General features: G+C 45.2%; 1 protein-coding gene across 1 annotated transcript; it reads left to right on the forward strand.

Moving 5' to 3' along the window:
- LOC8072458 (adenine phosphoribosyltransferase 4) lies at positions 9,799–14,721 on the forward strand. The gene is made up of 7 exons (XM_002452396.2): positions 9,799–10,207; positions 10,344–10,454; positions 12,101–12,193; positions 12,645–12,797; positions 13,498–13,556; positions 14,209–14,288; positions 14,475–14,721. Exons 1-6 carry the CDS (start codon positions 10,018–10,020, stop codon positions 14,272–14,274), a joined length of 672 nt encoding a protein of 223 aa, XP_002452441.1. The 5' UTR covers positions 9,799–10,017; the 3' UTR covers positions 14,275–14,288; positions 14,475–14,721.

Raw genomic sequence — 14,998 nt, forward strand, 5'->3', positions numbered from 1 at the left:
AGGCACAGAAATCCAATGAAATTCGCTTGCTCTAAACAAGCTTGGACGTGGTAGCACCCCAAGAGGGTCTCTGATCTGGACCCCGGATCGGCTCAGATGCTACTTGCCTCCACTGACTGACGCCTGAAAAACCCGAGGGCGACACCTCGTTTTGTCTCTCGAGTCTCGACGATAGAACAAATGATGCTGGCTTTTGACGGACGGGCGCGGGCGCGAGCGCGAGGATGCATGTTGTCACAAACAAATCTCAGCGTTTTCCATGCCAGAATCGCTGGAAAGGACCTCTGGCCGCCGTGGAACACTGTCACTCACTCACTCACCTGACAGCAGCATCGTCGTCGTGGTCTCGTGGATTCGGTCCTTCCGGATCTCGGAGTAGACGGACCGCAGGAGGAGGAGGAGGAGGAGGACACCCCGCAGTGGGGAGTTAACTGCACGCACGATGGCGAAGGCGAACGCCAGCAAATTGTCTGACGACCGGGCGGGTAAGATCGTAAGAAGAAGATTGACGCCGACGAGATCGCTTCTTTTGACGATCCCGGCCGGGCGGGCGGCAGGTTGATGGTGAAAAAAGCTAGTGTCTGCTGCCGCACACGTCCAGTTCTGCAATTTTCCTGGCAGCAGTTGCGAAAAGAAAGGCATGCTGCAGGTTTGAATGGTCGCAGTAGTAGTAGTGGAACAAAATTCAGAAAGCAAAACGTACAGTGACAGAAAGCACATGAATTCAATTATGAAGATGGCCAAGCCAGCCAGGGTTTGAGGAAGTCTTCCGTCCCACTGAGCTCATGCATTGTTGCGAGCATCTGTTCAGTACTTCACAATGCAGCAGTAGTATGAGGATTCACTTTGTGAACAGAGGGACTTAAAGGCGAAGCCCTTGAGAAAAGTCGTCAGGTCTCTGGTGAATACTGTTGAGCATTTTTCCTGCAAGTGCTGAGAAAAGAAAAGGCCTAACGAAAAGGTCCCTCCTTTTTTGTGTTGAATGAAAGGCTGCCCAACTAGGCTTGTAGATTCCCGATATCACCTCTGATCCATACATCCAATCCTATCTCTAGAGTGAGGCCTTGTTTAGTTCCGAAAAGTGAAAAGTTTTCGGTACTGTAGCACTTTCGTTTGTTTATAACAAATATTATCTAATCATGGACTAACTAGGATCAAAAGATTCATCTCGTGATTTACAGCTAAACTGTGTAATTAGTTTTTATTTTCGTCTATATTTAATATTTTATGTATGTGCCACCGGATTCGATGTGACAGGAAATCTTGAAAACTTTTTGGTTTTCAGAGTGACTTTGCTAGAACCGGACTGGAAGCATACTACTGATTTTCAGATTTTTATAAATGAATAATTAATTTCCCAGGCCCACAAATATCCCTAGCTATAGCCTATACACGTAGACATGATGATCATTTGGATTTTGGAGCCATCATTCACACCTCCATTTGCCACCTTCATTTTCCGCGGGGTTTGCCACTTTTGCCACTCTTACATCACACTACCTAGGATCTATGAATTGCAGGGGGGTTGTAGTGCGACGGAAAAGAAAAAAAAAATCCAGGGCCGCAGCGCGGTCAAAAGTTGCATCCATGATACTACTACAAAAAGTTGGCAATGATGTCCACTTGGGATCAGAGCTAGCAGCTACTACTCATAGGAGTCACCAGCAGACCCTCCTTCCTGTGACACACACAGAGAGAGACGATGATCCAGGATCGGCAGAAGATACTCAAAGTGTAAAAGCGGACGCCCCTGAGAAACCCCCCGCTCTTTTTTTTGTTCCCCAGCCATGGTCGTTGCCGTGTGGTGGTGGCGCCCATTCTCGTTGAAGCTGAAAACAAACGCCTTTTGCTTGCACGCAGCGTCAAATTGTCGCGTGGCTAGACATGCTTTGTACTGTGGCTGGTAACCCCAGCGAACCTGTTACGTTGTGCTTTCTTAAAAGTTAATTCTCTTTTTTTTAAAAAAAAAAGTTGTCGTGTGCCGACTGGCGGGGAGACTCGATCGAAACGGATATCGGCCTCCTTTCCGGTCTCTGTACTGTACTACGTACACGGCGATCGGCGATCCGGCGAGCGAGATGCGGCGGGTCTAGAGTCTAGACGGCTGCTCGTGCTCGCGTGCTCGATCGGGGCGCTACGTAGCTAGACAGTTGCCTCTTCCAGCACCCGTCACGTCGGCCAGGCAGCCTACCATCTTGGCACGACCATCACGGGGGGGCGTAAGGGGACGCTGGGCGGCTTGTCTAGGATGAAAGTGGTGTGGATAATTCTCCGAACCGATCCGATTCGAATCCGAATTTTGAAGATATGGAGAAGAATTTTTAACATCCGTGCGGATACGGGTAATCCGAATCCGATTGTCTGCGGATACGGGGTAGGATATGAAATAGGTAAAATCCGGCGGATATGGATTATCCGCAAATTTTATGCGGATTATCCGATGCTCAAAATAGGATATCCGAAGGTTTTCTCTTCCAAGACTAAAGAATTTAGGATTTTAAAAAATTTGTTAGCTGAGGACTTGTATTTTATGATGTGTTTGTTTAATGTTCTAATTTTTAAATTAAGAAATTTGTTAGATGCTATTATTTATTGGCTAATAACTTATTATTTTTTAGTGGAGATATCATGTAAAGTGTTAATTATTAGTGTGAGAGCAGCAACATAGAATGCAATGCAAGATTATTATCTATTGCCTATTCTTGTTCTGTACTAAATAAATTCTTGATAAGCATATAATTCTCTATGTATGCACATGTTACCCGACTATTAAAATCCGTCTCCGATCCGTTTCCGCTCCATATCCGTACCAGTTCCGACTACCGAAAAAAACTGTATCCACATCCGCATCCGTGTATTATCCGCTCCGCACCGAATCCGACAAAGAAAAGCGGATTAGGATATGGGAAAGGTATTACCGCACCGATCCGATCCGTTTTCATCCTAGGCTTGTCGCTCGGTTCCGATCACCAAATCCGGCCGGCGCGCTCGATTGCAGCGTTGAATGCCGATCGATTCGATCCGGTGGCTTGTGTGTCTGGGCCTTATTGCCTTAGCGTCACGCACCATGCGGGGTATCTGGGCATGCATATAGTATGCTGCATGTTATTATGTTATCTATCCGCGATTAGCTAGGTTGGAACGGAGCGAACGAGACCCTCTGGTGCGGTTTGAGTTTAGGCCTCCTTTGTCACGGCTCCACTTCACCACTCAAGTTATTTTTTAGTCTTTAGTTTCATAAATACTCTATCGGTGAAGTTGGAGTCATTTTGGTAACCACTATTTTGGCTCCTTTAGCTTTGTGAGAGGAATTTTTTTTTTTTGCAACGGATCCAGTGCAAACTCACCTCTCATGCAAACTATGCAAACTATAATCTGGACCACTGGATGTTGATCCAAGGGACACGGAGAGATTGAGTAATTTTGCACTTAATCGCCCGCTCTTAATCACACTTTTACAAATCCCTCATTCCACCTCTCTCATGCGCCCCCTTGGATCAACATCCTGCGATCGAGATTAGAGTTTGTAGAGTTTGCACGAGAGATCAGTTTGCACTAGATCCGTTGCCTTTTTTATTGGCTTAATTGGTGGAGTCATTTTATTTTATCCCGTTTGCCAAAAAAAAAACAACAACTCCAAACGGCTCCTAACCGTGCCAAACGGGACCTAAAGGCACACTCATGTCATCTAGATGCCCCCACCCAACCCCAAACCAGGGATCGATACAAGACGATCTGATTCGTCGCTCGCGAGCTGTGCCACCCACGGCAGGTGTGTAACGCATGTCTTGGCTGCGACGACGTACTGCAACCAGTTAGGCCGCCGCGGCGCCGCCACCTTGGCATAGTTTTACGACTACTTCTGCGGGTGAAAAAAAAGGGGAAAAAAACTACTACGACTTTGTGCTTACACGATAACTTGGAACCGATTCCACACGACTTCATTTTGTAAAACTTAGGTTTTTTAGCAACTTCGTTCATCGGTTTATTCAAGCCGTGCATGCATTTCTTCTTGGAACACATAGGTCGGGGTGCATGCATATACATGAGCCACATCCACATGCAAATTGAGTGACAATGTTTCCATATGCATCTGGAAGTATTCTATCCAAAAAGCATTCATCCAAAAACTATACTATCGAATCTCTGCAGGCTTGGCAGCAAAATATATTGTTGAATTTCCCCTCAGCGACACCACCTTTTGTACGTTATATCGGCTCCAAGCAGCCCAGATCGTTCTTGTTTAGTTTCCGAGAAATTTTGCAAAATTTATTAGATTTTTCGTCACATCAAATATTGTAACATATGTATAAAATATTAAATTTAAATTTAAAAATAATTAATTGCACAGTTTATCTGTAATTTTCGAGATAAATTTTTTAAACCTAATTAATTTATGATTAAATAATATTTATTAAATATAAATAAAAATACTACAATATCTAATTTATAAAAAAATTGCAACTAAATAAGACTTTTATTTCAGCAAAATTTGCCGGTGTCTTGTCGAAGTACATGGCATGGCATATTAGATGGCGTGAGAGACAAAACGATCATGCATCCGTCCTGTTCGAGTTGACGGAGAGACGATGCCGGGCTTTTATAATTTCTACATCCTTCCACATGCATGCTACTTTCGTCCCGGTGGCGTGTACACGGTACACGTACAAAAGACAAGCAACCACAGGCAAAGACAACACGTACGATTCCTCCACCACACAGTTTCGATGGCGACTTGGCGAGAGCATACGGCTAGCAAGCAGCAGCTTTTTTTCCATGTCCATGCAAATGCAACTATAGGATGCAAGGGCCCTGGCCCTCACGTAAAAAGTGCACATACGCATCTGCAGCAAAGATTTGCAGTACGGCGTGATTTTCGCCGTGCTCGTCCGTGGAAAAGGTGGATTGAGATGCATGGATGTGGCGTGCGGCGGTGACGGCGATCGCGCCGTACGTGCGCCCTTCCACCCCCAACAGCTTTTACCGTCTCTTGGGTTCTTCAAATCTCTGGGGTGTGTAAATAACAACTGTACGAGCAGTACCGGTACATATCGATGTTTTGGTTGTCGTCACGTCAAGCCACGGGAACCTAAGTTATTGCAGATGTTTCGTGTTATTTAATTTTTTTAGAAAAAAATGAAGAGGGTCTGTTTACCCCAGTTGAGCAATCCAAGGACAACTACCAAAATATAATAAGGAAGAAAAAAAAGAATGAAAGAACATAAGATGAAAAGAGATAGTTTGATCGTTATAAAGTATTTATAAATACAAATCTAATGTAACTATTTTTGTATTATAAACTCTTGATATAATTAGGATAATTGTTAGTCAAAAGTAAATCTTAAAATACATGCGGACTTGCATTTTAGGAGTGGGAGTACAAGTCAGAAGCCAGGATATGAAGCAAATAGCCTAGATGTTGAGCTGAGTTTTTATTTTTGAAAAGTTAGAAAATTGGCTTGTGAACAACGCAAGAAGCTTTTCTGAGTGTCCGCGTGCGTCGAGTCTGAGAAACTAAAAAATCATTACAAAAGTGAATAGTAAAAAGCCAATAGCTAGATGGCAACAAACCAAGTTTTGAGCCAGAAGGCTAAAAGCTCAATAAATAGATCCTTAGTGCTCACTAAAAATTAGCCAGAACTATCTCTAAACTCATCCAAACATGTGGTTGGTCGACTAATAGGTAGGCTAATTTTTTACCCTAGTCTTTAACTATTAGTTGTTAGTCGACTAGTTACTCACTCTATCTAATTTGGATTTGTAGCTCCAACTAGTAATTAGCGTCGGTGGTAAACATGCTCTTAATCTTTTTAGACAACCTACAGATGTCATAATTAGTGTCTTAACTCCAGTGAGGGCTCAAGTTAGGTTAAGGTTTATAGGTCGAACAACGCTATTACTTTCACCATGGAGAGAGACTAGGAGATGTCCAAGGGAATGTGTGAAGCTTAGTAGATGGATAATAACTTGTGAAGATATCTTGGCTAATCGGCGGTGCAAGACGCCTTATGCGTGGGGTTAAGGTGGGAGCAATGAAAATGTATGGAGTATTGTGACGAGGAGAGCGAGATGAAAGAGGTTGCCGCGGGCACGACGAGGAAAGCGAGCTCACTCCTTTTAGACGCATTCGTTTCTCTGGGAATTGAAGTATGGAATAATTTCCACCTGGAACCATAGACTAATTTGTATAGCAATTGAATGGCCAGAACTATTCCCGGTCTCATTCCACAATAACCGAACGTCCCCTTAAGAAAATGACTGTTGATTGTTGAATGTTCTGTGGATGGCTCAAAATACCGGGTGGTAGTAGCACCCTCTAAACCCCCCTATCACGATATATTACAACACACTCCAAAATGAGTGTGTACTTGTTTGCACTAGAGCCTGCCAGCCTGGTCCGGAGCGACAGGCACGTCCTTTTGTAAGAGGATCGGATGCTAAAACCATGTGGAAATCGGAGACGTACGTACTGCCGGAGCAGCTCCTGAATCACTGACGCGATCGAGCCCTTGTACAATCCGGAATCCTGGTTGGGGCATACTGCAGACGTGGCTCCCCCTGACTACGCACTCCCTCGTCCCAAAATAAATATTATTCTTTTTCTCAAAAAATTAAACACTTATAACTTTGGTTAAATATATCTAAAAAAATACTTATATTTATAATACATAATTAATGTTATTAGATAAATTATTGAATATATTTTTATAATAAATTTATTAGAGATATAAATGTTGCACGTATTTTTTTACAAATCTAATTAAAATTAAGAAAAATTTATCAGCATGCATCACATCTATTTTGAGACGGAGGACTACCTCCATCGATACTGTAGCTGCTCGCAGCCAGAGGGTGGTGGTGGTACCTGAGTACCTGACTCTGGTACACATGGAAACAGTAGCGTGGCAACGATGCCAGCGCGTCGTCTGCATCTGCATTGCCTGCGACTGCTCCACACTGTGTGACGGAGATGGAAGAGTACCACAAAAAAAAAAAAATAAAGGCCCCGTTTAGATTGGAGATAAAATTTTTTTTTAAGTATCATATCGGATATATTGGAAAAACGTCGCAAGAGGTTTTTAAAAACTAATAAAAAATAAATTACATAGCTCATCTGAAAACTGCAAAACAAATCTATTAAGCATAATTAATTTATCATTAGTATATGTGGGTTACTGTAGCACTTAAGGCTAATCATTGATTAACTAGGTTTAAAATATTCGTCTCGTGATTTTCAAACAAACTGTGTAATGAGTTTATTTTTTATCTTTATTTAATGTTTAATGCATGTGTCCAAATATTTGATAGGATGGATGAAAATTTTTAGGTGTAGAACTAAACAGGGCCTAATCAATCCATTGGGCTGTGTTGCTGTATTGCTGTCCGCGACGGCGCCCTCAGCGAGCAAGGTCTCCGACGGCCCGTATAGCCTACGAAGCGGGCAAGCGTCGGATACCAGAAATCACCCTTGGGCCTTGTTCGTCACCCTAAAAAAGGAGACCTGATTACCCCCGCGACCGTGATAAAATCTGCGAGAAGCATGTCGAGGCCTTGTTTACTTACATTCAAAAACCAAAAACTTTTTAAAATTTTCCATCATATCAAATTTTACAACACATCTAAAAAGCATTAAATATAAATATATATATAATTAATTATATAATTTATTTTTAATTTGTAAAATTAAATCTTTTCAGTCTAGTTAATCTATAATTGAATAATAATTATTAAATACTGTTCGCTAATTTAGTATAAAAAATATTATTGGTTAAAAAAAAAATTCAGCTTATAAGACAAACGAACCGCACCGACAATTCCGGTTACCTATTCGCTGGAAACGGATCCATGCATCCAGCCAAGGGTACGGTACGCACGCAATGTGTGTGTGCGCTTGCCAGGCGCATGCGGTGCCATCGAAATCACGAGGAGTTTGGCGACGACGGATCATCTTTTCCCGGCGGGATCCCTCTCTGTCCTGTCCAGATCGCAAAATATTTCCCGCACCGCACCCGCCCGGGGGCTGGGATTGCCGGATCGGGACGGGAGAAAGAGAGAGACGGAGAGGCGGGACGTTACCGCGCGGGCCGGCCAACGAGCGGCGGACACGGCGATCGACCCGTCGGTCTCACGCCTTGGCGTAACCCGGTTGGCCTAGTGCCCCGTACGTATGTAGTAGTACGTGCCGTGAGCGGCGTGAGTGAGGCGCCGCGCAGCGCAGGCCGCGCCAAAGCCAGCGCCCAACCAACAGCCAAGCCGGCCGGGTCCGGCCGGGTACCCGTACCGGGTACGGCGGCACGGTTTATGCTGAAAACGGGGGGTGGTGGGTGACATAAGTGCAGTAGTGGTGACGCCGTGGTACTGCGAGTCTAGTACCCCAGGCTACCACCAGCACCAGCACCAGCACCACCGCTGCGCTTCCTGCACGGCAGCGGGCAGCGGCGGGCGGGCAGGCGCAGCGCAGGCATCGGATCCCCCGCCCCACCCCCACCCGGCCCTGCCGCCGCGAGTTCCGACGAGGCGCGGTGTAGGAGTACCCACAACCGAAATCCGGGCGCAGTGCGGTGCGGTCCGGTGGCTACTGGCTAGGCTAGCCCAAGACCCCCCCAAGTGGAGGTGCCACCCCGTTTTCTTTCCCATTCCTCGCGGAAACGGCTAGCCGCTCGGCTGCTCATCAATACCCGGGGCTAGGCCGCGAAGCTTTTCACCAAAAGAGAAAGAGGGACGCCCACGCCCTCAGTCATCACATTGTCACGTATACAGTACAACTGTACTGGTAGGGGCACACACCGATCTGAGATTCCCCGCATCAATCTTAAGACGCATGCATAGAGCATTAAATATAAATAAAAAATTAATTATATATTTTATCTGTAATTTAAAAGATAAATTTTTAAGCCTAATTAATTCATAATTGCACAATAATTATCAAATACAAACAAAAGTACTATAGTAGCCAAATCAAAATTTCTGTTCTTGTTCAGTTCTAAATTTTTTAGCAAAATACACACTGTACAACTTTCGTTTGTATTTGACAAATATTATCAAATTATAGCCTAATTATGCTTAAAAGATTTGTCTCGTAAATTACAGACAAACAGTGTAATTAGTTTTTTTATCTATATTTAATGTTCCATGCATGTGGACCGGAAATCTGAAAAATTTTGCAATTTTCTTTGGAACTAAACAAGGACCCAAAAAAGAATTGCAAAATTTTTCAGATTCTTCGTCATATCGAATCTTGTGGTATATGCATGAAGCATTATATATTGATAAATAAAATAACTAATTATATAATTTACTTGTTATTTGTGAAATAAATTTTTTAAGCTGTATAATTGAATAATATTTATTAAATACAAGCCAAAGGCCTTGTTTAGTTCACCCCGAAATCTAAAAAGTTTTCAAGATTCTCCATCACATCGAATCTTGCGGCAAATGCATGAAGTATTAAATATAGACGAAAATAAAAACTAATTACACAGTTTGACTGTAAATCACGAGACAAATTTTTTGATCCTAGTTAGTTTATGATCGGACAATATTTGTCAAATAAAAACGAAAGTGCTATAGTAGCGAAATCCGAAATTTTTTTAGAACTAAACAAAGCCAAAGTGATCATTTTACAAAATATTTTTGAACTATACAAGAAAGGGAGAGATTGTGTGCCTATGCGGCTATGCCTATGCCTATGCACCGAGCAGCAGTAAAGTCGTACAGTACAGGGGCTATGCGTGGTGTGGGCTGCCGTGCCAGCACTGCTCTCCTGCCCTCCTCTTTATAAACAGAGCAAGGGGTAGGCACGAGGGAGGGAGGCCAAGACGAGGGAGCCCCGCCGCTTGTTTCTGCCCAGGGCACTCCACTCCCCTCCCCTCCACGCTCCCTGCTCTGTTCGGTGCCTCTGCCTCGGCTATATATACGCGGGCGCACCAGTCCAGCAAGCAACAATAAAGGCGGGTGTCGAAGAGGCCGGGTAGGAGGAGGAGAGCTTTGGACCGAGCGAGAGAGCGAGAGGAATTAATGGGTGAGGAGGCCAGCTGCAACGCCGTCAGCGCGATGGAGGCCGCCACCAACGCCAAGCCGGCGGCCAAGGAGAACGGCTGCGCGGCCGCCGTGGCCCAGGAGGAGGCGGCCCCCGTGGCCGCGGCCGACCCCCGGCTGCAGGGCATCTCCGACGCCATCCGCGTCGTGCCGCACTTCCCCAAGCAAGGTTGTGCCTTGCTCCCTCCGTCTCTCAGTCTCCACGTCCTCTCCGGTTAATTACGCCGCTACTTGTGGCACTGATCGATCTCTTTCTTGCTCTGCATGCATGCGCCGTTGGGGGCCGGGGGCTGGTGGTGGTGCAGGCATCATGTTCAACGACATCACCACGCTGCTGCTGCGCCCCGGGGTGTTCAAGGACGCCGTCGACCTGTTCGTCGAGCGCTACCGTGGGATGCGCATCGACGCCGTCGCCGGTAATAATCAGCAGAACCCGACGGCCGGGACACCTCCCCTCGTTTCCCTCTGATCCCTGCCGACTGGCGCTAGTCTCTCTTCTCTCTCCGGCGGTGCCTGTGCCTGGAGCGGCACGTCGCTGTCCCGCGCGCGTGCAGCCGCGGGGGGGCGAGAGCTGAGCTGTGGGCAGAGTTCTGAGATTCCGTAAAATCTCTGGGGGAGATCTCCCCTGGTCCTTTTGCTCCCCCCGCGCTTTTGTCGTCGCACCTGCCCCGGGTCCGTCGGGCTGCCGTCCCGCTGCTAGGAGTACGCCTTTTCTCGCGTTGCTCGCTCGCTCGCTTCACTCCCGTCGCAACTCGGGCCTGCTTTCCTCGGGAGGATCATATCATAATCGCCTCAATAATCCTCCTCCCACGCTACTGTTGCTGGATTTGCGTGGCGGCCAGCTCCGCTGCCATATCCATCCGCCAGGTGCAAAGCTGATCCTAAAGCCGCAGCAGGCCTTCCGTAACAAATGTCGACCGTCGTCACTGACAGCAGGGCCCTTCTCCTTCCCGTGTGCATGTGCTCTCCGTGGACCGTGGTCGCGGAGCACGGGAAACCTCGTCTGCCGGTGTGGTTTGAGTGCACGCTTGGCGCTGCCAGTGGCAGCCAGCCCTGTTGCCCGCCTGAACCGGCCGAGGCCATGCATGCAGAGGGCGTGCATGCGTGCGTGGCAGAATGTTTGGCACAGGCGCGCAGCGTAGAAGGCACATGACCTGGGCGCGCCTCTCCAGGCTTTTTCCCGCGGCGCCGTGGACGCGGCCGGGAATCTGCCGCATTCAGGCCTTGTTTAGTTCGCAAAATTTTTCAAGATTCTCCGTCACATCGAATCTTGCGGCACATGCATGGAGCATTAAATATACATAAAAACAAAAACTATTTGCACAGTTCATCTGTAAACCGCGAGATGAATCTTTTGAGCCTAGTTACTCTATAATTGGACAATGTTTATCAAATAAAAACGAAAGTGCTACAGTGCCGTTTTTCCTAACTTTTTTGCGAACTGAACAGTAGCGTATCGGGGGTGGGCACGGGGGGCACACGTAGAAGGACTGGGGGGCACAGATCCCGTCCCGCCCGCGGCAGGGGGCAGCATGCAGATGCAACAGCGTCCGGGCCGCGGGTGGCGTGGTGGCCCCGTGGGATCGGACGGGCGCGGCAGCTGGCGCACGGGATCGGGCGGTTGGGGAGGACACCGGCGGTACACCCGTCGTCGCATCGCTTCTGCTGGTGGCGGGCGCGCCCTGATGTCACGCGGCATGTGCCCCGATCGATCCGCTGTCGTTATCGCTGCAAAGTACTGCTTCTGAGATTTTGCTCTGCTGCTTGTTGGATACTCTGTCCGCTTCTGCGGCCGTTGTTCCTGAATTTTCCATTTTTCTTTCCTTCTCTCATCTTTTCCGTTCCGTTTACTCCATTTATTTTCTTTAGAAAAAAACACGAGCTTTATTTATGCTTTAATGCGTCGCGGCTGGTGCTTATGTGGCACCATCTTTTGTTAGATATTGTTGTCTTTGTCAGTCAATTATTATTACTACTCCACTTGGCAGTGACAGGCCATTGATGCTTCCATTCAGCATTTGCACAAATACTAGTTCTGAGACTTGTTTCTTGTTTCCTCCAGGGATTGAGGCCAGGGGCTTCATATTTGGCCCAGCAATTGCGTTGGCTATTGGCGCCAAGTTCATACCGCTGCGCAAGCCTAGGAAGCTCCCAGGTGTGTGAGATTCCTTGAACATGATTTTTGTTTTGATTCTGAATTCATACCCATGCATATACTTCTGTAGCCAGCTGTTCCTTTTTCTAGTGCCCAGCTTGTGGTGACACCCTGATTAGCAGGAGTATATGTTTAGTGAGTGTACTTGCTTAGCAGGCAGTAAAAGTACGGGCCTTGCCCATAATCTCTGACACCAAAGTTGTTTCTCTAGCCTGCTCAGGACACTTTTGTGCATGCAGTTGCAGCCCATGATGGGATATTAAGAAATGCATCAGGCTTTTTATACAATACAAGATCATTCTGCACTTTTGTCCACATGTTCTATTACCCCAAGAGATGCTGCTGTGTGCAGTGCCACTTACCCAAAGTGTGGTAGTTAAACAAATAATTTTTGTTTGTTCAACGGTAAACAGCATGCATGTGCTAACATCGGCTCTTGAAAACATGGAAGGTGAGGTGATCTCTGAGAAGTATGTTCTCGAGTACGGGACTGATTGCTTAGAGATGCATGTTGGAGCTATCGAACGGCCTGGTGAGCGTGTGCTGATCATCGATGACTTGGTTGCAACCGGAGGGACACTTTGTGCTGCAATTAGGCTTCTTGGTACGTATGTGCTAATTTCAATTTTATGCATTCAAACAAATTATGACTAAAGTATACATGATGATTAGTTACCCATAGAACCTACTTTTGTGCATAGAGTGATGTAGAATATCCGCAGTAAAGTACATATTGCAGATGTTACATTTCCCTACTTTTATGGATGCTTTTTTTCCCTCTCTCTCCAAAAACATCAGACTGCTGCTACTGTTTGTACATTCACGACACACTATTCATGGTCCAGCTTTAGCAGTTAAGCTTTAAATTGTGCATTATGCATCGGTGACATTATAGCAAAGCCTTGTGCTGTTGTGCATCACAGCATCAGGTGCATGTCAGTCGGGTACTCGGGTCAGCATCAGATTATCTAGTACTTGCTGCTTGTGTTGAAACTGTGCCAGCACAATTTAGTCAGTAGCATTTTTTATTCTCAGATAAACCCTAGTACACATTGGTTGGCAGCTATACTTGTAATAGTAATGGCCTTTTAATGTGTTATAAATGTCAGTAGTATCCAGCAAATAGTGATTAGGGCAGAGTGTTATAGTTTTATGGTACCTTTGGCCTTTAGATGGAAAACTGTACTTGTTCAGAATTTTTGTAGTATTCATGCTAACTGATCAGTGACTATCTGTAGTCTGTTATGTCTTTGGTCTGCTACTACAGTATTTGCCTTTAACTAAGTTAACTAATTGCTTTCCAGAACGTGCTGAAGCTGATGTTGTCGAGTGTGCATGTCTCATTGGGCTCCCAAAATTCAAGGTATCGTCGCTGGACTCACAACTATTCTGAACTACTGACAAGCAAAATCAGCTGTTTATTATAATGTTCATGTTCCATATGCACTATTTAGATAATGCTGGCCGCATACATCTGACAATAACTGTTAGTGCTATTGTAGCTTTACAGATTGTGTAGCCCATGGTTTTTTATGCACAGCCGCAAGGAACAACTTGGCCTTGTTATTAACTGTTATATAAGTACGAACAACATGAACATGTCTGCTCTGTTGCCGACACATAAGATCACTCAATATCTGTACCAGTTGGGCAACCATGAGATTTGGGTGGACATTGTTTGTTATTGTCTAAATAAAACTATAGAAGGTACATGCGCTGCACCAGTCTTAACAGTTACTTTGTTTTAGCACGGGAGCACGCCTCTGTTGTGTACCATGGCTTCAGGATAGAGAAGATCCTGTAGGTTCCTGGATAAATCAAGCTGAGACATTTGCAACATAGTCCTCCTAATTTTGCTTCTTGTCAGTTAATCTATTTTGGTTTCAGTAACCGGTCACTTTAGTAATTTGCAATTAAGTAATCGTATTTATTTCTTCATATTCCAAACACACTGGATGAAATGGAAAAATGATTCAAATTTGTTAACTGATGATGTACTAGTAACTTCCCTGCAGGATTTCTACAAGTTGAATGGAAAGCCTGTATACGTGCTGGTTGAGTCCCGTGAATCAGATAAATAAGAGCTTATGGTCAGGTGAGGGATATTTGACTGCATTATTTTTTTTCTTTATGAAGTGCTGTGAGAGCAATATGCCGGTTTGAGTTCTCTTTAGCCACTACAAAACCCTTATATTTCTAGAAATGCAACATGAACTCTAGCTGCAAGCAGTATAGTGATTTATACTTATGTTGGTCGTTTCCTTCGCTTTGTTTTTTCCAGAGGAAAACTGGTGCCTGGTGGGTTAATTCGTTGCTACTGCGGTTGAACAGTGGAGGGTCATCGACAAGACAACTAAGGCTAGCTGCTAAAAGTCTTGGTGGGCGGGGAGAGATTAGAGTGTTGAGAGTGTAGTCTTGTAGGCTGAGTAGTTTTTCAGAGTACTGAAGAGCGTGTAGTTCTGTCCGGAACATGGTTAATTAGTTGAGTGTTGCTGTTCCGTTGCTTGTTGAATTTTGTGGTTTTTGTTTGATGGGCGCAGACAGGGATGCATGGGAGCTCGAGGGAAGAACTTCGACAGCAATACCCGTGCTTTTAACGTTATCTAGGAAGTAGGAACCTGCCTTCTTATCTCTGAGCTCGAAAGTTTGGTGGCAAAATTCACAAAAAAATGAACGAAGGCCTTGTTTACATATGAATCTTTTAAAAAAATTAGTTTATAAATTATAGTTAAATTGTATAATTAATTAGTTTTTATCTATATTTAATCCTTTTACGATTTAACGTAACGTAGAATTTTGAAAAGT

This window comes from Sorghum bicolor, chromosome 4 (assembly GCF_000003195.3).
Source record: "Sorghum bicolor cultivar BTx623 chromosome 4, Sorghum_bicolor_NCBIv3, whole genome shotgun sequence".
In the NCBI taxonomy this organism is placed as follows: domain Eukaryota; kingdom Viridiplantae; phylum Streptophyta; class Magnoliopsida; order Poales; family Poaceae; genus Sorghum; species Sorghum bicolor.

Bases quoted from the DNA above. Each gene is read 5' to 3' on its own strand.
- LOC8072458 (XM_002452396.2), top strand. From the start codon at position 10,018: ATGGGTGAGGAGGCCAGCTGCAACGCCGTCAGCGCGATGGAGGCCGCC. The intron at 10,455-12,100 runs GTAATAATCAGC...TGTTTCCTCCAG, and splicing joins GCGCATCGACGCCGTCGCCG to GGATTGAGGCCAGGGGCTTC. The intron at 13,557-14,208 runs GTATCGTCGCTG...ACTTCCCTGCAG, and splicing joins TTGGGCTCCCAAAATTCAAG to GATTTCTACAAGTTGAATGG.